Below are 24754 nucleotides of genomic sequence, written 5' to 3'. Positions count from 1 at the left end.
GAGTGCTCTCCATCACATTACTAAAGTGTTATTACACATACATATGAGGAGGTAAGGGTTTCTCTTCCGGGATACGGTTTCCCCAAGATATCTATGGGTTTAACTCCTCCTACCCAAAATTCCAAACCAAAGTAATTTATTTTTTAGGATATCTCGGAGATCCAATTATTCCATAGTTTAATTTCAGTTTGAAGATTCACTTGGACAAAAGATTGAATGACTTATGCTACAGTCTATATGATGTGTAGGGATGTTCAAATTGTTGGCATCTTTGTGAACATACATTGTAAAAAAAAAAAATAAAAAAATAAAAAAAGTTTAAGTAGGGAGTCTGGAAGATATTTGAGCTCTTTTTAATCATTATTATTCCTTCCTATTTTGAAAATGTTAGCGTATTAGTGAGGAAGGAGCCTCAATTCTCAATTCCCAGTCCTCATCAAGAATAAAAGAATAATGATAACAGTTTTGGAAATTTAAAAAAAAAAAACACATATTACCGTAGGAACTATAAAAAGCCTATTTCATCATCATATTTTTTCCATCTATGGTGATCTCTTTCAAAGGTATGCCCTGGATCAAACTTGCTAACATCAGGAGTGTCCGCAGCCCTCCTCCCCCAAATTAAGGATTATTTAATTCGTAATAGAATTTTTTTTTTTATATAACTTAAAAAATTTAAGATTTGAAATTTCATTGAATTTTTTTCCAAAAAATTTAATTGTCTGTAAATAACTATTGATTTTTGAATTTTTTTTACACAAAATGTAATTATTTTTTTTTTTTTTGCTCTAGATTTTTGAAATTTTTAAGAACTATGTATTTTTTTTTAAATTTAATTTTGTGTAAATAGTTGTGGATTTTTGAATTTTATTTTCCAATTTTATTTTTTAGAAAAATTTAATTTTTCAAATTTTTTTCCAAAAAAATGTAATAAGTGTCATATTTAAGTTTTAAGTTTTAAAAAAAAACTTGCACGTGATTGACGAATGTCCATTCACACATTTCAAGCAGTTGGGAGTCTCCAAGACCGCCATTCCCTCCGTCAAAAAGTCCGAAACGTTCGAGAGGAAGAAGAGCTATGTCAAAAAGGCCAAACTGGATCCGGAGAAGTCAAAGAAAACAGCTCAGTCCAATCCCCTCAAGTCCATGAGGGCCCACGTAAGAGATATCTCGGTTTCACAACAGATTGTCCAGAGAACTATAAAAAAAGTAGGTGAAAAGAGCCTTTTGAGGGTGCAAAGGCCACTTTTAACACATCCTCTCCTCCGTTGAAGACTCTTTAGAACTCTTTTTTGACACATTTGCCCCCCTTACACATTTTAACTGCATGCCTACAGGAATTCCTACAGTGTACGTCATACAAACACCGAGACCCACAAAGCCACTGTCAGCTAGCACTGGGACGCCATGACAGAGGACTACATCTGCAGTGGATGTGTGACCTCTATAGTATTAATTTTGTTGAAATTTTATTTTTAATTAAAAAATTATATATTGTTGAAGTCTAAAATTCAAAGTGTTCAGATTTTAATAGACCACTCGGTAATGCAATATTATACTACATATTATACATATCTTACTCAGTTATAGAACTTATATAACATAATTATTAAAAAAGGGAAAAAACTTTCAACTACGTCACAAGGGATCCATTTCACCTTATTTAAGGACCGACATGTAGGATTGAATTAGACCAGACTGGATTGCAGTCCAAATTTAAGACCAAAACAATACTAATTATGACAGCCTCCTTTAAAAATAGCTGAACCGACATATTTTTTTATGAGTTACCTTATTTACTGGAAAGGTTGACTCGTAGCATAGATAATATATGCAAATGCTAAGTATGCCGTCATTTCAAGGGTGCCATAATGGGTGTAAAGAAAAAAAAAGTGACTCCGAACTTAACCCGACTTTCGGGCCGAGCTAAATTTTTCCAATATTATAGTTAGTTCCACACATAAAACTAGGGTCTGGCCGGTCTTTAATAGTCAAGCCCAGTTGGATTATCCGTGTGAGAGTATAAAATTAGTCCCGAATCACTTGTCTATTTTATGGGTCACAACCCGAACTAAACGCACTGCTCCGACAATAATAAGTCCGCATAGTCTCCGATAATAAGTACATATCAAAGGTACACACTGAACATATATTTGTGCAGTTGTAATATTTTTATTTTGTAACACTTGTCTACAGTTTTCTTTTTGTACATAGCTCAATTTTATATTTTGCATTGGCTATGGATGTTACATTTTTTAATTATTTATTATATTATTAGAAGTATTCTCAGAATATAATAAATGTCAAAGGCAATTAATATATGTATTCAGCTTTGTGTATAGTATAATATTGAATATACATATTATTGCCTTATATTATGCCTAGGCCACCTAATTGATTCAGATTTATTGTCTGGAGGCCATGGGAAGATATTTATATACTCGAATTTCCTACACCAAAATCTGTAATCTAATAAAATATGATATTTCAATAAAACAACACAGCTTTCTTGAACATCAAGAAAATTGAATGAAATTCTCAGGAATTAAAGAATACAGTATTGTGCGAATGTTGATATTTTTTTATACCTGCAATTGATTTGAATAATATCAAATTCGATTATATGAATATCTTCCCACCCTCTCCAGAAAATTAATGATAGATATATTAAAAATAAGGAGAAGTTAAAAAAATGACAAAGTACTTTGATATTGTACAGTAACAAAGATTGAAAGTCCTAATTTCGGGATAAAATTAATGTACTTTGCATCATAAAAACTAAATAAAAATCCAACAACATTCTAGAAAAATACAGATGTTAAAGTCCATTATATCTTTTTTTTAATCCATTACATTTTGTTTGTAATTTTGAAGGCTATCATGAGATGACTTATTTGCCGGTGAATGGAAACGAAGTATCTGATTGAAAAAAAAGAAGAGACTAAATTAACTATATTTTAGCTACCATCAAAGACAATAATTATAATTATCCCCAATATCAAGAAAAAAATATGTAGTAATCTTCCGAGAAAATAGTCAAAAAGCTACCTCTTATGGACAATAAGAAAATGAATGCTGTTCATATTTTTTCCCCCTTCATCCTTCATTTTTTCCCCGTTGGTCGGTTATTCGTTCAGAAAATGAAGTGAAAGAGTCGTTTTTCTCTTCTATGTCCAAACCTGGCTATAGGTAATTATAAGTTATATGAATCAAATAATTGTGCCGGGTATAAATAAAATATATAGAATATTAGATATTTAACTGGATGAAGAATTAATGAAATTGATCAAAATCAATCTATTTCTAATACATTGATAAGTTTTGGAGAATAATTTATGTACTCGTAAGGGAAAAATACACAATACACACAGAATCTCGGTGCAATGTTAAACTTTTCTTTGATGAAATGGAGTATTCACAAGTTTAATTAATGAATTAGCACGTCTAGTCTACCCAAAATAATAATTTAAATTTTAGAACTGTCTGTGAATTGTGATTATATGGACTATAGAGCACGCTGGAAATTTGTGAAATAAACTTATAAATTAGTTTATTAATAGGTTTCATAAATTAATAGTATTGAATACCTATAATTTATAAACATTTAGAAAGTAACTTTATGAATACTCAATATCAGCCAGCCTTAGATTATAAATAAGTTTTGTTTACATAAATTATAATAATTTTTGTAGTCGGAGTCGGAGACGGTACAAACTTTCCGACAAATTGGAGGTTGTCTTGAATAAAAGTAATGCCTCGATTTTGATACTTTGAAAAAAACAATAAAAATTTTAAGAAATTGTACACCATTTTATAAAAATTGAGAGTATCATTTTAGGATCCCCAGATTGCCTCTTTTGCTTTTAGTAATTTATGCCCTTGAGGCTCATTTTTATTAATTACGAAACAAAAAGGACTGTATAAATTAATTAGTATTTTTGTAGGTTGGATTTTTATACTAGATAAATATTAAATGAATAAATAAAAATTCAAAAATGAACTATTAAAGAGAAAAATGAACAAATGAACGGCGAACAGAAAGTTTTTACTAGAGAATGAATAAATAACTGTCGATTAATCGGTAATCGGCCAAATTATTTGTCGGTACATTCCACTGATACATCATATATTCCGAAAGTTACACTAAAATTAAGGTATTAAGTATTTTCTGTATTTAAACAAAAAAGGAACCATAAAAAATAAACAAAGTGACCCTTACAATTTGAAAAATATTTGAGAGGAGAGCAGCTAGAAGATAAAAGAAGTATGCACAAAGATACTCTGTATCTATAAATGAATTACTACAATCTCGATCCTCAATTCTTCTCTGAGTCCAATAATTTATACAAAGCACGACGTTACCTTACTAGCACAAAAATAAACACTGGTCTTAACCGTCTCTCCTTCTTTTCTCCCAATCAGTGTTCTGATCGTTGATTGGTTGCATTTGAATCAGGCATTGTTAATCTGTGAACAATTACAAGCAATTATCGAATAATAATTCTACTGTTGGGAAGAAACGGCCAACTCCAAGCTGATTTTGGGCCTTTTTTCTATGTATTTGCGGATAAATTAATTATTGCTGCAAAGAGGAGAACCATCTACATTAAAAATAGATTTAGGACAGGAAAAGTATTGTAATTATATTTATTTCATTATGCATTTTAGACAGTTTACACCCTGGATAGGTGAAAATGCTTACTTCAGAGGAAGAAGTTTACACCACAACCTCCTATAAAATAATGAACAAAAAAGACGAAAGAGCACATGCAACAATGTTTTTTTAACTAATTTCTAAAAGTAGTTTTTTTCATTCCAAAAAAGTCCAACCCAGAATCTAATCATGAATGAAATAATATCAAAAATAGCTTTAGAAGTTAAAAAAACACTGTTTAGGTTGCCAGCAACAAAACTAATGCGCATAAAAGTCTTTTGGATTTACAATATATATGAACATATACTACCAAAATATATCTAGGACTTCCGAAGGAAAGGAAATGGGGATTTAAAGAACTTTCAGCTCTCTTATTATGCATAAACTTTTATATAGGAACAATCTACAGTTCCAGGCATAAAGATTAAAATTATTTTTTAGCCTATAATAGGATTCATTTTAGGTCCTCTTGTAATATTTATTTAGTAGTCGGACTTTGGGATCTTTAATAGGATACAGAGTGTTCATCATAGAAAATTGTATAAATAGAAAGACGTAGGTCAATGGACAACGTACTCGGGAGAAATTATGGTCTTGAACTCAATGTTCATGCACAAGTCGTACGTAGAGAAGGAAATATAGATTACGTAAATAGATTTCAATGGCAATAAATTCGTAAGTCCGATAGAGTAAATGTAATACTATAATGTTTACATATACTTAATCAGTCCAACTCCATCTGACCAATTAAATTAACGCAAAATAATAATAATAATCGTGGTCACGTTAAAAAAAAAGAAACCGAAAATCAACTTGGTAACTCTAACAGATTGAAGGACGTTTTGGAGGAGAACCACTTAGATGTCATGGGGTTTCATTAAATCAGCTACAATCAGCTGTGACGAGGGAGAGAAGGAAATAAACAAGGACATAGACAAGAATTACTCTGATCCTCAATTCTACTCAAAGTCCAGCAAGGACATACAGTTATAACACCGTAACAAATCCTCAAGTTTACTCTCCGTCTTTTATGAGTATCCACGAATGTTCGTTCAATCAAGTTTTGAATATAATTGAATGTAGTTGAAAAGGAAGTTCATTACTTAGGAGTTAAATAATAAGGATAACTACTACGGAAAAGAAAATTCCTTATTCATATTACCCATTCAAAAAAAATAACAAGAGGTGGGCTAGAAAATACACCGGATTTTTATCACTATCATTAAGCATAGATGAAAATAATATTATAATGGAAGAGACTTTTTGTAGTTGCTACCTGAATATATGTTTATTTTTATTTTCTAAAACTGTTCTCAATCCTTCTTGAGGAGATAACATATTACACATATAAACTCTAAAGTGTAACCATAAAAGTGTTTTATCATGAATGACTGAGAGTAACGCTGAGAAGTTGTGAGGACTTGTTGGACTCGGAGTAGAATTGAGGATCCACATCGGGGTAATTCCTCCCTATATATAGATACGGACTGGCAATTTGTGTTTATTTCTTTCATCTCACACGTTGTTACCTTTATTGTATACATATACATACATATATCAAAATCTTTCCTCCAAAGAGAAACAGAAAAAAAGACGGAAAAGTAGTTGGTCGTTAGGCAATTCTTCCGAACAATTAACTTATTATTTAATACTTCTTGTTAATTGTTGAGAATTTGAGAATAGTTCATTCAAATTCAAGAAATCAACGTTCATAACACTAATTAGAAGAACAAAAGAAACTTTATTGATTTGAAAGAGGCCATATCGGGCTAAATTAAGTATCTTACTAATTTGAAAACAAGGTCTATAATGGACCAAAATATGTTTATGAAATATTGGAATGTATGTTTATCTGATTTAAAAGAATCATTGTACATTGGTGGTTTGTCGGCATAAAAAAAATCTTGAACAAAAATCAAGAAAAGAAGAAAATTCGAGAATGGGGAAAAAGTATTTTTTTAACTAAATATATCTTGTTCATTATTGGTGACATCAGATCATACGATAAGGTGTTGTAAAGGTGTGAGTGTATACTACAAACGCTTTTCCGAAAGTATTGTGTTTGGCTGGTTCAGACATGAATTATCGTGTGTCGAGTATGGAGGTCTCCAAGGAAGAAATTCGCAATATTTTACATTTTTACTAACCGAAAGGTAAAAACGCGTCAAAAGAGATTTTAAAAAAATTTGCAATTTATACGGAACTATTCGTGTTGCACAACAGTGGTTCGAGCGATTTTTCACCTCTCGATTCTTCCATCTACTGTGAAAAACTCGACCGTTTGAATCTGGTGATCGAAAAGAATCGGCCAGCATTGGTGAATAGGAGAGGAGGCGTGTTTCATCAAGACAACACCTGGCCGCACTCATCTTTAATGACGACCGGAAGCTCCGAGAACTCGGATGGGAAGTTCTTATGCATCCACCTTACAGTCCGGACCTGGTACCAAGTGACTACCACCTGTTCCTGTCTATAGGAAAAGCGCTTGGAGGTACACATTTGGGTTCAATAGAGGCCTGTGAAACTTGGTTGTCATTGGTTGAACAAGGGATTCTTGGAAAAGGGCATTATGAAGTTGGATTCTCGTTAGGAAAGAGTTATCAAACAGAACAGGACATACTTGGATTAAACCAGATGATTGCAACACTTCTTATAGGGTATTGAAATAATGTGAAAAATACAAAATTACTTTACCGCAACCTAATATTCTTTTACTCAACTGCACCTTGAATAAGGAATAATTGAATTTAATGAGTTTAAAATCTGTATCTACAAATTTTATTTCGGTATCAAAACTCCTGAAAAGTCAACAAGTGTTAAAGTTTGCTAGTAATTTCTTAGTATATTTTAATACAAAATGACATCTGCTAACTGCGTGTAAATAAATCTAGGGAAAAGAAGTTTGGCAGGATATGAACTGTTCAAGCTACTAAATGAAGGATACATTAAAATTGCAATTATAACAGAACCTCCTATAAAAAATGATAATTTCCAACAAACTAATTATGGTTATAATGTATTTACTCCCAGGTGTCCAACAGGCACTGCTGCAGGGGTGAGCATAATGGTTTCAAAGGATCAGGATGCTAAAGAGCTTTTGGAATATGGAAGTCTAGATATGATAGCAATTACCATGATAATTCAAACAAAAGCAAGTAATAATGTTATCGTACTATGCAAATAATACTTACGTGCAGCTTCCCTATGCCAGAAAAACTTTTAAATAAATGTAAGGAAGAAAAAGTACACCTAATAATAGGTATGGACACCAATGCTCACAGTTCTTTGTGTGGCTCAAAAACGACCAATAGAAGAAATGTGACGAAAATTCACATTCGCTGGAGGAGTTGGATCATCGATTATAGATGAAACCTTCACAAATTATTATATGCTTCCTCATATATCATTATGGGGAGTTTCTAATAAGCAGACTATGTCCGACCATAACTACATTATGTTTTGAATGAAATTAGAAAAGGAGCCGGTCCTAATAAGAAACCTCAGGAGTGTGAAGTGGTCTGAATTTTCGAAGAAACTACAATCTTTAAGAACAACAACTCTTACATGTTTTGAGGACGATTTTTTTTAAAAAGAAATAGAAAAACTTGCATCTGAAGTCCCCGAATCTATTAAAATAACGCTTGACACAGTGGGACCTCTGAGAATAAAGTCCCAGAGCAAGATTGTTCCTTGGTGGACGAAGGATTTAAGCAATTTGAGGAAGGCTGAAAGACAAGTACGCAAAACACAGAGTTCCAAGGATATAATTGCTTATTATGGAAGCAAGAGAGAATATAGGAGAGTAATAGGAGAAAGAGATGCACTAAATTGGACATTGTAAAATACTTTGTGGAGAACATCATAGAAAAGTCTCTTCTGGCAGCAATACAAAGGAGTAGAGAAAATGAATCAACTTTAAAGAGGAAACTTTTGCCTGACATCCCCAAGACAATTTTTCACCTCATCACTCCCAATTGCCACAGGATTGGCTTCAAAAGAATTTTGATTCATTTTAGCCCAAAGGTACAAGAGCCAGTCCAAATTTATATTCAATTAAAATGTATCATCCATTGTCCAAAGTGAACTCAAATCTTTGAATCCAGCAACAAGTGATTGATTGAAAATGTGGATTTGGCCTGATAAAAGGTAAGGCCGGGTATTTTAATTTAATGTATGCCAGAGCGTATAAAGCTCAAGAGTGGTTACAGAGGCAAATACATTCAATTATTATTTTAAGTCTGTCTTGTTTTTAAGGCATCATCAATTTATTGACATACTGTATATTATGAATATTTCAGCTCAATATTGAAAACTTCAATTGCTACATTTCAAAAGAATAGCATTACATCTCCTACACTTTCACTCCAAGTCCATAAAATAATGTGGATGTACATAGTTAACAGATTAGGGACTATTTAAACTCATTAGATCTTGAGAACAGATACATGGCAAACATTATCATACAGCATTAGCCATGAGAACGCAATACCAATAATGTGGCTGTAAAGGGAGATAAAAGTCTGAAACAAGTACTGACAGACGATACAAGCAAGTGTCAAATATTTTCAATATAAGTATGATTCACCCATTACTGCCCCCAATGATTTTATTTTTGAAAACAACAACTTTTAATGAGGGGAACATAGTTCATCATTGCTTGAATAAACCGGGATTTTAAATGTTCCTTTAACTAATAAAGATCATTTATTCTTTATAAACATAAAGAATAAAGATTTGGTGCAAATAACATTTTTTGTTAGGATTAAATGTGTTTAAATTAAGGTACCGAATTCGGTTCGTTGGGCAGTAAAGGGTTAAGAATGAATCATTAGAATATTTGATATTCATTCTTCATAGTATATTGCTACAAAAGTAAATATTTTAAGGAATGAAATGGCAAAAAAGGCATAATTCTATTAATAGTTGACTAAATAATATTTGGATTGATATTTGAAGCAATTTCGGATTGATCCATTGTATTTATTATTCATCTAGGATTATTTTTTTTCACTTTTAAGCATGCAATTATAACTATAAAAAAATAAGTATAGATTAGTAGTACAATTTGAATAAATATAATTTGGTCGAAATGTTTTTAAAACTTTTCAAAATAAACAATAAACTTTAGCAAAAAATGAGAAAATGTAGTATCACACAGTGAGGGAAGAGAGATTTGTCTTGATCTAGGAGCTAGCTGGATGAACGTGATATTAAATTTTCTCATTTCTTTGACCTCTTATTGTTATTTGAAGAGGAGTTTTTGTGAAGGAGTCCATTTTCTTCGAGTACAATCCGCGCAGCATTGTTGATATGTTTGAAACGATCTGGTCCAAGTTGAACACCGCCATACCAACGAGAAACGATAACAAGTACATTTTCAACGCCTGTTATATCTAATAAATGTAAAATTCTGGATCCAGCATTGTTTTCTCCATCATCATCACAGTCAGATACTAAACATTTTTTACGTGAGCAGTTGATTCGATACGCATACATATTATGGGTTGCATGAGCAATCTTCTTATTCTCCAGGAGTTTATTAATGACACGGCGAACATCTGTTACAGAAGATACTTTGGCATAGTGAGCCTGAAATATAGATTTACGATCCTGAATGATTGTAGGACTCGTTATAATTTCAGGGAGTGGAGGCTCATCCCGTTTTGTCGAAGATTTATTCAATTCCGGTGAGGGAGTATCACGTTTCTTATTCGTGGGAGTGAGATTCAAAATATACTCCCGTATGGACTCGATCCATAAATACAATAACATTTCTCCTATAAGTGAAAGAAATTAAAACAAACACTACGTATTAAGTAACATTGTTAGTTATTTAAAGTATACAATACCTGGATTTTTCTCACTAATTTCTTCGAGTTTCCCACAAAGATCACTCCGAGACTTTCCACGTAGAAATGGAGCTGATATTTCATAGTAAGGGACAGATTTGGACGGGTAATCAGTAGGGTTTTCTACCTTGAGAACGACTTCCTCCATCTCCGGCTCATTAATTCGAATTTCCACTATTAACTCACCGCTGTATTTCCGTCTACTCGATACATTATCATAGATAGACTTTAGAGCTTCTACTTCTTCCAATTGCCTATCCAAATCCGTTTCCTCCATTTCTTTCAGATACTCCAATGAACCTATAGTTAATACTAACTACTAAAGTCTACAAGGAATGCCTACTAATTAGTGGACCACAAATATAACTCTTAAAACTGGAGAAAACAACAAGAGGAGAGAATATAAGAAAAAAAGGAGGGAATATAAACGACTATATTTACGAACATGTATCCCGGCTCATGTACGCCTCGCACGAGAGAAAAGATAATTGCTTAGTCCTTTTATTCATAAAGTCCTCGATTCATGGAAGCTTAGACGTCCGTGCCTAGATTATATCATGGAATTCTAGAGACATGGAAGACTCACGCTTTTTTGTTTTGTTATCCCATGTTGAGGGTTAAATTTTCCTTCTTCTCTTTTACAGAATTGAAGTAGACAGACTATTATTATTCTTCTCCTATTGGCTACATATTTCACTCTGTTTATTGTTTATTATGAGTGATGACTAATAAATCATGTGTGTCTTTATAGCTGAGGATCCTTGTCCTCCAGGAGCACTGCCTTCTATGTTGTCCTAGAGGACATTACACTATAGAAAATGATTGATATTCGATACCAAAGGCACTCTGTAGCCGTTTTCTTGGTTGACAGCCAAACACTTTGTTTAATGGACAGAGTCCTCGGACTCTCACAGAGCAAGGAAGGAACTAACGTCACTCCTCCGGAGGAGGAGAATAGGATTTTATCCTATGGGCTTTCTGTAAACGCTTCGTTGGATTGAGTGAGTCTAATTATCACAAAACGTCAATCCAACAGACGTGAGTCCCCAGAAAGAGGCTTAGAGTCGATCTCTGAAAAAATTGGGATACCATCCTACGGCATTTGGTTGCTTCCTCGTAGGAAGGACATGGTCAGGCTTCCACGAATGAAGCATATAGTCTACTTGAGACCCTAAAAATGCTGAGATCCCATACCCACGACTATCTGTCGCCACTTCAGGGAAAGAACGGATCCTCTTCATACACTCTTTTGTAGGAATATATATCAATTAACTACGTATAGTTCGTAAATAATGTATAAGCATTTTTTGTTCATCTGAGAGAAATTTATTAAATATAAGAGGATTAATTATTATTCTTCAATTTTATTATTGATTGGAAGATAGCTTAGCAATTTCTCTTATTTTATTACAATTTTTTTGGGTGTGTCATGCTGATCTTTTCATATTAATGTCACTATTAAGATTTCTACTATAATTTTTTGTCATAATATTAAGTAATTGAATCGAACAATGAGAAAATAAACTTTGTAATGAATGATTAGAAGAACTATTATAGCATAAATAGTTCTCAAAGTCATAAACAAGTTCACAAAGTAGAGTAGAAAATAGTTTTCCTTAATTTTGGCATTGAAAAAATTGAGACCTTGATTCTTTATTTCTTATTATAATTTGATACACCACAAATACTTAGGTGATCATATTAAAACGAAAGTCTGTTGGAGAATAGAGACCTCCTCTATTTATTTGCCTCAAGAGTTGATGTTACGAGTCTTCGAGACCAGATTCACTGAAAGTAACCAAGGGGAAATCTTTTGAAGATACAAGAAAGTCGAAACAATCATTACATTTCAGTCTTGAAGTTTGTGACCGTGCAAAATAGTAAGAAATTACATGAAAAAGAGCTTCTTCACTTCTTTCAAGTTCATAAGTCATATCATTTTCTTCGATTGAAGCCAAAATTATTGTTTTGAACTTGTTTATATCCACATCTTGAATTTCAGATCCACTTGAATGAATGTTCCTTATTCATCGCATATTAAGCCCATCAGATTTAGCAGTATTCTTTTTTTTTTCTCTGCATAAAGTATTTGTCTTACTGAAGCATAATAGTTTGCTCCAGAGAGCTGACGGTCCCAGCTGAATCTGGATTCTATAAAATTACTTTGTACTTGAACGAGAAGATCGTATTTAAAGTCCCAGTTCATAAGTAGATGTTGAGCAAGCATTATGGCTACACTTGTAGTTTGCTTAAAGGCTATAAAGGTTTCCATTGTAAGTCCCATTTGGTGATTTTTTGTTTCTTCCTGCCATAGAATCAATCAAGCATTGAACTTCGAAAGATGTCCAAAATTACCGTGTCCTTTGCTGAGTGGTTCCTTTGAAGTATCCCTTTTTCGAAATCCCGCAGAAGGCGTCTTACAATTTACAATATTCCAATACTTTCTTAAACGGAGACAAAGTTTCCAGAAACTTTCCATGCAGGGTATGTTGAGGAGTAATACTGAAGAGCTGTAACTGTACCTTCATGAAAAATGCTGTCAGCCAGTAAAACGTTGGTTTTTTTTTAAATAGGAGTTGAATACACCGCTTTTAACATTAACTTGTATGCAATTTTGACATTTTTATGCTTTTCCATCTCGTAAAAGTCAATGATGTGTTGAAAATTTGGAGATGCGAGATCAATATCACCACAATTAGGGCATCTCAATATTTTTCTCCTTTGGAAACAGTTGTACAAGTTTTTGAAATTATGAGTACCCTCAAAGAGAAGAAAGAAAGGTGAATCTGGAGTTGCTGGATTAGGTATTTGTGGTTTCCAGGATCCATTACAAAAATGTTTGAGCTAACATTTCCTGTTAGGAGTAGCATTGTCCATAGAAACAGCTATTACATTAAACCTAATATTTAAAAGCTCTGAGTTTATCTGTATGAGCATGTCATTAAGTGTTTCGGAATTGAGGTTAACAATAGGATAAAGTGCAAAGGTATCCTGGTAACTTGAACACGTTGATTTAATCATTAAAAAAAGTAAAGTTTTTAAATTTGACCTCCATCCTGCCCTGTTAATCTTCCTCCAAAAAACTCCACCTCTTTGTGCAGTAAAAACTTCATCGACCAAAAGCAAAACTATTTTCTCATTATCAGACAGTGACTTGGCTCTTGTAGATAAGTAGTGTTTAGATGAAGAAGATAGTCCAACATTCATAATAAAATACGATTAGAGTTTTTTCAAGTGGTTTGGTGATGGCAAAGTTATCCCATCAGTGGGCATCTGTTTATAAAGTACAGGACTTGTATTGTGCCAAACGAGAGAAGTTACTAAATAGGTAGGAGAAAAGCATCTGAGGTTTGGATTTGATTTTAGAAGGACGAGTTGTTCAGAGATTAACATTATTTTTTTTCGTAGCTGAGAGTTGATGTCAAATGACGAATTTTGAAGAAGCATATTGATATCATTAACTGCATTAGAAATTATTTCTTGCATTGATGGAGAGCATAGATGTTTCATATAGGACAGTATATTTTGAAGCTTGTTTATGGAAGTAACCGTTTTTTCGGTGGTTATATCATGAATCATTTTAAGATTCACTCTGACATTTTTGTTAAAAATTGAGAATGTAAGATCCATTTCAATACTTCTAGTGAATTTTATTTCAAGGAATGCTTTAGATGAACCTTCTGAGCAGTAAAGTTGAATGCAGTCCTCGGTTTTCTTAGAAAATATATTTTCTGGAAGTTGTTAAATTACCAATTTGGAACATAAGTCCTCAAAATTGTCTAAAAGATCCTTTTTTAGTAACTTTTCTTCCGCCTGGATAAGGCATAAATTTTCCGCAGAAAGTCTTGCTGATGGTGAAGCTTTCGTTGTTGCCCTCTCACGTTTTTCCGTAGATAAATATTTTGGAAGATTAGGGAAAATTCTTGGAAGAGCAGACGGTTTTAAATAAGGATTCCGGAGTTTAGGATCCATAGACGACAACTACTTCTTCCAACTATTCCGACGATCATCTTGACTCTCCGTAACAAAATCCTTATCTTGAAAATGGAGGGAACAAACTCTTGAATACTTAGAAGGTGCTTAAGCTCGACCAATTTTCCTAGGTATGACTCTAAGCCAGCCACTTTTTAAGAATTCATCTTGTGGGAAGGACTGAAGAGAAACGGTAGGATCCTTAGGTTTTTTTATATTCAGTCCGACAACTAGGTAAACAACCACAAGCTGGCATTATTTTAAAAAACACCTATAACATGGCATCAAATTTAGTATCATGATTTTCATAATAATAATAATTAATAATACGATCCTTATTATAATGGGAAAAGCAGATGTCAAAGAGTATTTGAAGAGCCCATTTAATCAAATTAATTAATTTTTTACGTACAAAACTTCTCAAAATTAACTATTAGTTCCCCGATTATATTAGATATTTCACTTTATGAGATTATAATGAAGGTAATGAGTAATGACTAATGACAATAACAAAGTTTGCTTAACTTCAGAGAGAAAATTCACCCAGTTGAATAAAAGTATAAATATTAGCACTCAAAGTGGAAGGGAAAAAAAACGCGGAAAAAGAGTGTGAATCTTCCATGTCTCTAGAATTCCATGATTATTTCTATTAAAGCAAAACGCTCGTTTGGGGGCCGAAAGAGACGGCTCTTTTTAGTGAGCCGAGCCGAAAGAGCAGGTTCTCTAAAAAGAACTGGAATTTCCATCACTACTATCAAATTTGTTCTAGATATGATAAAATATACCTATGTCTACTGATGAAAATCGTGTGTATAATAGGCATGTTTTTAAAAAAAAACCTAAAATCTACATGGTAGACAATTTGAAAAATGTTTGGGAGGTGTATATATTTCCGGTAGCAAAATAGGTATCGGTATTTCCATACGTTTGTGTATTTTTTTACTAATAATAAAAAAACAAGATACATTAGATACATTTGCATGCACTTACCAGGAGCGTAATGATCGGGTACTAGGCCCCAAATATTTTTTTATAATAGATATTGTTTATTGACCCTTTTAAGGATGAGTCATCAAAAGTCCACTATCATGGGTGCCATAGGGCCTGTCTAAAATTAAGGGTTTTTTCACCTCTACACTTTTCATCTCAGTAATAGCCAATAGGATATGCATTCCACCATATATAATACGATCCTAATGCAGCCCCTTATTATTAAGTAAAATGCTTGAATGTTGATTCTAAACAAATGTAATGATATAAGCATTTCATTGATAACTATCTACCAAGATCAAGCTTTCATGTTTGATGGATTCACTCAAATTACTGAATATTATCAATTTTTGATAATATATTAATATGTATATTTAAGGTTGAGAAATTGTAATTAGATAGCTTTTAATTTTTTCATTTTCATTTACTTTAGTATAAATATACATTTCATTATTCCTAAATGATTATTTTCATTGGAGGAACACATAATACAGGATATACCAACAAATTAGTCAGAATGGTGAAAGGTAAGACAATATTTTATCAATAAATTATCTCAGTATCTATCTAAACATAATCAGTGGTATTGTGCCGGTTTGACCGTGAACGTGATAAGTGTGATGAGCTTTATTCTTCCCTTAACTTGGGGAAGCGGGGGGTACAATCCCGCTCTTCACCTGTAAATCCTCAAAATATGGGCTGCTGTACACGTCGAGTTTTTGGGCAGCACTGTATTATAGTACACAATTATTTAGGTTGTGTGAATAAAGAATCTTCGCCCTCCACTCTGAAATTCCTTGCGGCAGCCTTTATAATTAATTAATTAGAAAAATAAAACTTGTTGTTGCTTTCACGCCTACCTTTGGTGTAAATTGTTTTAAAAATTTATGAATTTAAATACAATTATCGTATTTTCCCTGAACTAATGCTATTTTAAATGTAAAGGGTTCTTCTCTTTATGGCAGTAATTCATTTTCTCCTTCCAAAATCAAATAGCAGGGAGCTGATATTAACCCTGTGGTTCCGAATTATGTAATACTCTGAAATGGGTGTTTGTAAGAGCGAGAGATATACTACACCTGAATTAAGAACATCAAAAGTATCAATGAAACATGAATTTGGAGAGAGAAAAAAGAAAGAGAAAAAAGGCACAAATCAGTTCTTAGTTAGTCCCTTCTTCCAAACTATTACATTATTATCCAATAACTAACAGGAATTATTCACTGCTTAACATAAGCGAATTCAAATCCGCCCAATCAAGCTTCAAAAACATCGACAGCTGAGAAAAAAAATTATATGTAAAGAGGGGATGTGTATGAAAAAAAACTTAGTATAGCAATTAGAAAAGGAAAAACGGTTGTTGCGTGTGCTATTTCTTCTTTTTTATTTATTATTTAATATGTCATGGGGGTGTTAACTCCTCCCTCTAAAAGAAGAATTATCGCGTGTTTTGGTGTAAATGTTTATAAAAATGCACACAGAAAATAAATATAAATCAATTTAAATATAATTATAATATTTTCCATGCTATAATGCTATTTTTAATGCAGAAAGCTTTTTATAGCAGTAATTCCTTTTCTCTTTCAAAAATCATAAAACAGCCAACTGATGTTAACAGAAGTCTTAATTCAGGTGTACCATATGTCCTGCTCCCTCCTTTTCCTCGCGCTCTTTCAGAAAAAAACATATCTATCTGTGGGTCAGTTATTGGAGGTTGCGTTGTTCGTTATAGAGTAAAATTAAAGAATATACGCCCTTAATGAACCAAAAAAATTGTCGGGTTCCAGTAATATTTTAACAAATATTGATTATATAGTATTCATTTCTTCACTTGATATATGTGTAGGCTTGGGTCAACCTACTTTGTCATATTATTTTTTTTTGGAAAAGCAAGCATATTAAATTATTTTTCAAAAAAACGAGATTCGATTTTTTTAAAAATTGAAATTAACTTCAAATTTAAAAAGAAAAGAAAAAAGCGCCGTACATTTATCTTTGCCATAGGGCCTGCACACAATAAAACTGGACCTACCTATTTCAATTATCACTATGATTCCAAATAATGTAAATTTGATAACTTTTGAGCAAACAATGAATATTATATACAAATCAATCTGACTTACTAAGATATTAATTACGAACTTGAGATTAGTTACTCAAGAAGGGAAAATGTAATTAGGCTTGGTAGAAAGAAAATATTTTTCATTGATTGTAGATTACGCAAGAGGAATTTGGGATTTTTTTTTTTTGAATAATCTTAGCAATTAGAGGGTTTTATGGAATACTAGCAAAGGGTTACCCGGCGTTGCTTTGGCCAAGGAGGGACCGGAAAATCACATTGACAATTGTCAATAATATTTCTTCTTGACATTTAGAGCCATTCGATGCGGGCGAGCTCTATAATTAATATGTACTATAATTAATTTAAAAAATATATATATGCATGAAAAAATTTGTCTAGATGATAAGTTCATCTTTTAGTTTTGTCAAAAAATTCCCGAATATAAATTTTCGGAGAAAATTGCAGAAAACTGTTTTGCACGAGTTTTGCAAAAAAAGAAGTAATGAATAGGATGAATGGGCATTTTATAAAAGAACACAAACATACCAACATTTTTTTCTTACTTGCAAAAACAAAAAAGTTATAGAGAATAATGTCGTGGAAAAAATAAGCCTGGATAACTTGTTCATTTTCGCAAATATTACAAAAATGATGTGATAAAATGTTACAGAAATCTTAAATACAATATGACTTTTACAATAGAGTCTAAATTATATTGTCCAAAATGTATCATTTTGTGGCATTTCTTCTTAAAAATTGAAAATTAACATTAGATGAAGAAAAAAGATTCAAAAATACAAAAAATATTCAAAAAACATTTTTAAATATTTTAGTTGCACATCCGTTTTTATGTGTCATATTTATATGCGAACGAATCTCAAGACAAATTTCTACAAACATTATTTTATCTACGAATCCAATATTCAATAGGAAATCCTTTTTTTTGACCCTGAAAAGAAACAAAACTGTAATTTTCACCGATTTCGAATAAATTTAGAAAACTTAGTTAGTCGTTTAGGGTTTTTTGAGCGGCCCTCACTTTTAGATTAATAACTCTCAAAGCCCTATCGTAGTCTCCTTGAGCTCCAAAAAATATTTTTTGGGATTTTGGATATAACCTCCCCAAAATGGCACCCCGTCTCAGCCTGATCAGGTTCAAAAGAAGAACTCATGCAAAGTTTCAGCCCCCTTAGGTCCAAAGGTGTGGGTGCCCATAAAGGACACACAAACTCTATTTTATATTATGGAATATGACACATACTTATTTCCTCAAAATTGATCCTATTCATAGCATTTCTCCCCTATTCGTTACTTAGTTATAATATGCGATACGTCTACATAAAAGCAATCTTGAACAAAAGTAAAAAAAAAAGAGAAAATTTTCATTTATTTTTTTAGTTCATACATTACATACAGCCCAATATCTCATAGACATATTTGAGTCAATTATAGGTGTATTATTCAATTTCCTGGGACGAATTAAGATGCTCAAGAATTAAGACTAGAGTTAAAAACTTTTATTTGTTTTATGAGACTTGTGATCCCTTTTAAATACATAAAACCTAACAATTTATCATTATTTTATTGTAAAATCAATTTTGGCTACTTTAAAGTTGCAATTTGCGACACACCCAAGGAGTTAATAAGAATAATTTGTTAATAGGAATTGACGATAATTAGCCCCAAAGAATACGAATGTAATCCACACTCCTTTTTGAGAAGTTTGCTTTTGTGTTGACGGGTCAGATAAATAACATTATGTTCTCTTAAAAATGAGTAGTAAAATGTTTTTTGGCTGAAAGTATAGATAGCAGCCCATACGAATGACGTCATAGAATAGAACCAATCCAAAGAAGGCAAAAACGTCAGTGAGGGTATTCCGATTCTACTACTCAGTAGTTGTATTACTCACTTGACTCAATATGACAGTATTGGCCGCTTTTGTAATGCAGAGGTGAAGATATTATTTTATAAATCAAATGATAAGATTTGCCATAGTAATAGAATATTATTATTATTCATTACCTAAATGAATAAGGAATACTTCAGGTTGATTGTAAAGTAACGCTACTTGAGTTCCATTACATTGACTTACGTTACATTGGTTTACTCTATGTAATATATTATATTTCAATATATATTTGACTATTATATTAAGATAACAAGAAGAAATCCAGCATCACCATCATGGGATTATTTGGAAGAAGTAAAAGTCCTAACCCAAAAGAGCGTGTGAACGAGTGGGGTAAGAAGCTCCGCAAAGAAGGCTACAACCTCGATCGCCAAATAAGACAAATCCAAAGAGAGGAAGCCAAAGTAACAAGATCCATCAAGGAATACGCAAAGAGAGGGGATAAAGACTCCTGTCGAGTCCTTGCAAGAGAAGTTGTCAACTCCCGAAAAACCGTGAACAAAATATACGTAGCAAAGGCAAATCTGAGTTCCGTGGAAATGCAGGTTTGTCTTGTTGTCTCGCATTAGATCCCATGTTAGTTACTTAGTTTCTTGTTCATTCATTTGCAGATGAAGAATCAGGCATCACAAGTACGACTCGCAGGAACTCTCTCCCAGTCCACCGAGGTCATGCAATGCATGCAAAAACTTATCAAACTCCCGGAAATCGCGCATACAATGCAAGAGCTCTCCAAGGAAATGATGAAGGCTGGGATATTTGAGGAAATGATGGAGGACGCATTTGATAACGAACCTGAGGAATTGGAGGATGATGTTCAAAAGGAAGTTGATAAGGTTCTTGCAGAACTTACAGAAGGTGATAGAAAAACCATGGAAAAGGCTCCCTCTGTTCCTCAAGCATCTATTGATATACCCGAAAAAGAAGAGTCGGATGGGGAGGAAGAAGAATTGCAGGAGAGGTTAGAGGCTCTCAAGAGTTATTAATCATGAAATGATCATTTTGCCCCCTCCCATTGTATCGCATTCTTTTTTAAAACCTTTTAATTATGTTCATATATATATTTGACTCTCTCTATTAATCTTCTATAAATATATATGTATGCATATCGCTTAACATTACCTATTTTAATATTAAAAATAAATCTATTTAAGCTATATAGAGAAAAAAATAATTATCACACTTTCTTAGACCAACGCAGTTGGTCTAATAATGATAGTATTAAGCCTATTCGCTGTGTCGTGTTTTTTTAAAGTGCACTTGATCTCTGCGAAAACAGTCAAAACGCTAATACTATTATTCTTCTGATTCTGATCCATTTTCCATTTGAGAACCAGTCGTTTGATCCCTCTAGAACTTGAGTATTCAAAAGAATCTAAGTCCTCGTGTTGATTAAGATAAATCCTTTGAACTATTGCCATATCAACAATGAGCACATCCAAAGAATGGTCTTTTACCTAGAGTAGTGAAAAACAGCGGTTCATCTAATTATTTTGATAAAAAATGATATAGTACCTCCAAAACAACGCAGTCGAGATTCTCGACGGGCCCACAACTGAAAATGAACTGCGTTAAAAAAATATCCTGGGAGGTTTGACTCACGTTTCGTGCATCTATGCGTTTTTTGTTACAATGCGTTGCGGCTTTATGCACATCCTCAGATTTCCAAGTTAATGTTTCTTTCTGCAGAATGGCATCTAGGATTCGATGAACCATGATGTCAGGATATCTCCTTATTGGAGAAGTAAAGTGAGTGTAGAAGGGAACGTTTAGTGCATAATGTCTGAATTTTTTCTCGTCTAATACAGTACCAGTACAGAAGTAGCGAGCTAAGTCCATGGGCTTCGTCATTAATGTCACAAGGAGCTGATATCTTTTTTTCGAAGATGGATCCGAGGATTTAGAATATTTCTCTAGTGATGAAGCAAGGGAATGAGAAGACGTATGATCAATGTGATAGTTTAATTGCTTCAGACAATTGCTCAAATTAGACATCATCGCCTTTTTCGGGGGCGGATGGCAACGCAGCACTGCCAATTCAGGCATGTGTTTATAAATCTTTTCAGCAACTGAGATATTGGCTAAGAGCATAAACTCTTCAATCAGTTTGTTACTATGACGATGTTGGTATAAATAAAACCCCTGTGGGATTCCAGTGTCTGCGTTAAGAGAAAAACATACTTTGGGTAAATCCAACCTCAAACTTCCATTTTCCTTACGTTTATCCCGTAAATTTACGGCAATCTTCTGCAACATTCCCACTTTTGTAGCAATATCAGAATATTTCCATGGTGAGCTTATTGGAGGTAGTTCATTAGACTTCCATTCTTTAGATGGATTGTCCAGCATTTCTTGAGCGTGCTCATATGCTAGTTTAACTACAGATTTGATAATTGATCTTCCAAACCACGTGGACTCAATCTTCCCGTCTTCTGTAATTATCCATTCCACAGAAAATGTTAACCTGGGAACATCTGGATTTAAAGAGCATAAATTCTCACAGAGTTCCCTGGGTAACATGGGGATAACACGATGAACAAGATATACAGAAGTTCCTCTATCAGCAGCACACTTATCAAGTTCAGTATCTTTCCGAACAAAATAGGAGACATCTGCAATATGCACGCCTACCTTGTACCTGTTTCCATCTACTTTTTCGATGGATAATGCGTCATCAAGATCACGAGCAGTTTTAGGATCGATAGTAAAAACACATTCATTTGTAAAGTCACGACGTTTTTCGTACTCTTCTTGAGGAATTGAAAATGGTTGTGTAGGTAAGCACTTTGCAACTTCTTCGGAAAAATCCGATTCATCGATTCCATTCGAAATCAAAGAACCTTTTGTCTGAGCTTCTATCGAAGACATATCTCCGATAGATTCAACAAGAGTCCCAAGAGCAAATTTGAAAGAATTCCATTCTTTTATCTTTGCAATATATAAAATATTGGCGTAGTTTTGCGGATTCAACAAAAAATCTTCTGGAGCTTGATTTATTGGTATTTGCATTCGAGGTACACGAGAATCCAGAGGCGAAAAAAGAATATATTCAGAGTCCTTCATGCTAAAAGGCTTCAAAAATCCTACAGATATTCTGCTATGATTCCTTTTAAGTACTTTAATGACATAAGCAGTCTTTTGCAAAAAAAGAGATGCATTCTTGTGTTTAAGAACAGACTCTATGTCAAAAATAAGACCCTCTGGGAGTTTTAAAGTTTTACAAGTCTTTGTACTTTTGTCTGGATTCTTATCCCGAGTATTTGTGTTGCTTCGCTTGCGACGTCGCTTGTGTTTTTTATTCGTTTTGCTCTTCGAGTCTTCCTCATCCGTGTCATGATTTTCGATATCAGATGATTCTTTCAAATGAACGTCTATTTTGGCAACTTCTTTCTTTAAAGATTCCAAAGATATCACAGACACTGCAGGTTTAGAACCATTCGCCGATGTAATAGGGGGGGACTATAGGCTTTGTAAACGTAGTCAAAACGGGTATATTATCAGGAAGAGTGATGCCGGACTCAGGGTTTGGTATAGCTGAATCTAAAGCATCTGGCGTAAGAATTTCTATGGGTTTTTTCTCTTTTGCAACAGTCACTGGGGGTGGAGCATTATTTTTCAATGAAATAATGGGTATGTTTTGACTAATGGCTGAATTACAGGACACTGATGGTAAGTCATCAATGACCCATTCCTTGTCGTTTAGAACTGGAACCTTTCCCCAATCTTTGCTATTAAATATAGCTTCGTGAATAACCTTTGCTTTAGCACTTTCTTTTTTTCTTCTTACGAATACTAGGTGGAGGGTGATGTTTGGATACTTTCCTATCCTCTGCTCCCTCATCATCTGAGCTCTGATAATTAAAGTTATTTCCATCAGAAGTCTTAGCACCCTTCAGAAGTAATCTATAAATACGAGAAGAAGAAAATAAAAGAGATGAAAATGACTGTAAAAATAATCAGTGCATGAGTTTATTCAAGACCTATAATCTGTGTCCCTTTCTGTCTCTAGATAATCCCGAACACGAGAATGAAGGACTATCCACTGCTCACGACTTTTATCACAAATGAGAACATCATCTCCATGCAGAGCTCCATTCCTATCCTTAACGCCCTGGATATTAATATCATTCCCTCCGTTACTTTGATGAACAAATGCGTTTTTCCAATCCCTTGCATTAATATTCAGTGTGCCTTGTGTCAGAGCTCCCTTATTGTTGTAAGATTGCTTTCGAGTCCCCGATTTAGAATGTTGAGGTCTAGCCTTTGTTCCACTCCTGGCATTCTTTTTCGACGCCCCCGTGGGATTAGATCCACTTTTGGATCCTTTTCCTGTTTCTTCCATTTTGATATTCGATGAATGGACGATAATTGACAGCGTGAGTGAATCCTATTTTCGGCGGTTCTTACAGCTAGCTAGCTAGCAGCATTTGTCCTCCTCCAATCCAACGAGATTTATCTCTCTCTCTCTCTCTTTATGTGTCTGTCAATACAATACTCAACCCAGCTCTTGGAATTGCGTACAATCTACTAAAAGTAAAAAAATGATATTCTCATGTTATGTAATTCTTTCAAATCTTTGTGCCTAAAGGGTCTTAAAGTAAGGATATGCATATGATGAATATGACAATATCATTATAAAATGATTATCTACATAATCATGATATTATATCATAAATAGTCTACCTACTAATAAATATTAAAAGAATAGTGAAAGGATATATATTAATAAATAATATTAAATACACATTGATAACAGTGATGGAAGATTTCAGTTTTGAAAATAAAACATTTAATAATAATAAGTTAGCTAACTCTAATTTTCGCTGTTTATCAATATTTAGGTATTTAACAGAGTTATTAGAAAAATATTCCTTGCATTTACCAGTATTTCAACGAAGTAACTAAAATACATACTCGATAAATATAATTAATTTCTCCGATTTATTATATAAAATCTATTAATAACTATATAGAGCGTTTTTACAGACAGTCACAATTTTGATGTCGTTCATTTTGGGGGCTTAAGAATCAAGTTTTATAAGAATGAAACTCCTTTTTTCATTAATGGTTAAGGGAAATAGATACTATTGGATGCCAAAATGGTAACAATAAATAAATTATATATCTAGACAAAGTATTACGGAGACGCCGATTTATTACTAAAGCGAGTCATTCCAAGTTATAAAAACTTGACAATCGATCTGAATCCAAGTGTCAGACGTCTCAACAACCTCTTGTTAAGCTTATGGTTAAAAATAGCAAATTCATTGACATTGAGTGATATAAGCTTAATTAACAAATTAAATTTCTCAACT

At 33.2% G+C, this 24754-nt stretch overlaps 3 protein-coding genes across 6 annotated transcripts; 1 reads left to right on the top strand and 2 right to left on the bottom strand.

Moving 5' to 3' along the window:
- The first annotated feature begins 935 nt into the window (after nt 1–935).
- On the top strand, nt 936–20596 carry Vps24 (vacuolar protein sorting 24). 3 transcript variants are annotated; one of them, XM_071891528.1, is made up of 5 exons: nt 936–1158; nt 2875–3189; nt 15899–15992; nt 19686–19984; nt 20051–20596. In XM_071891528.1, the coding sequence occupies exons 3-5, from the start codon at nt 15926–15928 to the stop codon at nt 20423–20425; spliced, it is 741 nt and encodes a 246-aa protein (XP_071747629.1). In that variant the 5' UTR covers nt 936–1158; nt 2875–3189; nt 15899–15925; the 3' UTR covers nt 20426–20596. The 3 variants fall into 3 exon arrangements, with proteins under 3 accessions (XP_071747629.1, XP_040576089.1, XP_040576090.1); XM_040720155.1 differs by lacking the exons at nt 936–1158; nt 2875–3189 and having other exon boundaries at nt 15968–15992; XM_040720156.2 differs by lacking the exons at nt 936–1158; nt 2875–3189; nt 15899–15992 and adding an exon at nt 19381–19481.
- On the bottom strand, nt 9604–11819 carry LOC121125251 (protein IMPACT-B). Of its 2 annotated transcripts, none has more exons than XM_040720408.2 (3): nt 10945–11819; nt 10504–10878; nt 9604–10431 (listed from the first exon to the last, which is right to left on the bottom strand). In XM_040720408.2, exons 2-3 carry the CDS (start codon nt 10778–10780, stop codon nt 9875–9877), a joined length of 834 nt encoding a protein of 277 aa, XP_040576342.1. In that variant the 5' UTR covers nt 10781–10878; nt 10945–11819; the 3' UTR covers nt 9604–9874. The 2 variants fall into 2 exon arrangements, with proteins under 2 accessions (XP_040576342.1, XP_040576341.1); XM_040720407.2 differs by having other exon boundaries at nt 10949–11203.
- LOC121125051 (Dis3 like 3'-5' exoribonuclease 2) lies at nt 20499–23941 on the bottom strand. Its single transcript, XM_071891341.1, has 5 exons — nt 23420–23941; nt 23206–23342; nt 22975–23144; nt 20955–22898; nt 20499–20896 (listed from the first exon to the last, which is right to left on the bottom strand). The coding sequence occupies exons 1-5, from the start codon at nt 23779–23781 to the stop codon at nt 20627–20629; spliced, it is 2883 nt and encodes a 960-aa protein (XP_071747442.1). The 5' UTR covers nt 23782–23941; the 3' UTR covers nt 20499–20626.
- Nucleotides 23942–24754: the final 813 nt, after the last annotated feature.

This window comes from Lepeophtheirus salmonis, chromosome 10 (assembly GCF_016086655.4).
Source record: "Lepeophtheirus salmonis chromosome 10, UVic_Lsal_1.4, whole genome shotgun sequence".
Taxonomy (NCBI): Eukaryota; Metazoa; Arthropoda; class Copepoda; order Siphonostomatoida; family Caligidae; genus Lepeophtheirus; species Lepeophtheirus salmonis.
Note: the sequence above shows the minus strand (reverse complement) of the source record. Positions and strands in the feature narration are given on the sequence as shown.

Bases quoted from the DNA above. Each gene is read 5' to 3' on its own strand.
- LOC121125051 (XM_071891341.1), bottom strand. From the start codon at position 23,781: ATGGAAGAAACAGGAAAAGGATCCAAAAGTGGATCTAATCCCACGGGG. The intron at 22,899-22,974 runs GCTATACCAAAC...CAAAGCCTATAG, and splicing joins CGCCAGATGCTTTAGATTCA to TCCCCCCCTATTACATCGGC. The intron at 20,897-20,954 runs GTACTATATCAT...TCACTACTCTAG, and splicing joins TCGACTGCGTTGTTTTGGAG to GTAAAAGACCATTCTTTGGA.
- LOC121125251 (XM_040720408.2), bottom strand. From the start codon at position 10,780: ATGGAGGAAACGGATTTGGATAGGCAATTGGAAGAAGTAGAAGCTCTA. The intron at 10,432-10,503 runs GTATTGTATACT...TTTCACTTATAG, and splicing joins AATTAGTGAGAAAAATCCAG to GAGAAATGTTATTGTATTTA.
- Vps24 (XM_071891528.1), top strand. From the start codon at position 15,926: ATGATTATTTTCATTGGAGGAACACATAATACAGGATATACCAACAAA. The intron at 15,993-19,685 runs GTAAGACAATAT...TATTATATTAAG, and splicing joins ATTAGTCAGAATGGTGAAAG to ATAACAAGAAGAAATCCAGC. The intron at 19,985-20,050 runs GTTTGTCTTGTT...ATTCATTTGCAG, and splicing joins TGAGTTCCGTGGAAATGCAG to ATGAAGAATCAGGCATCACA.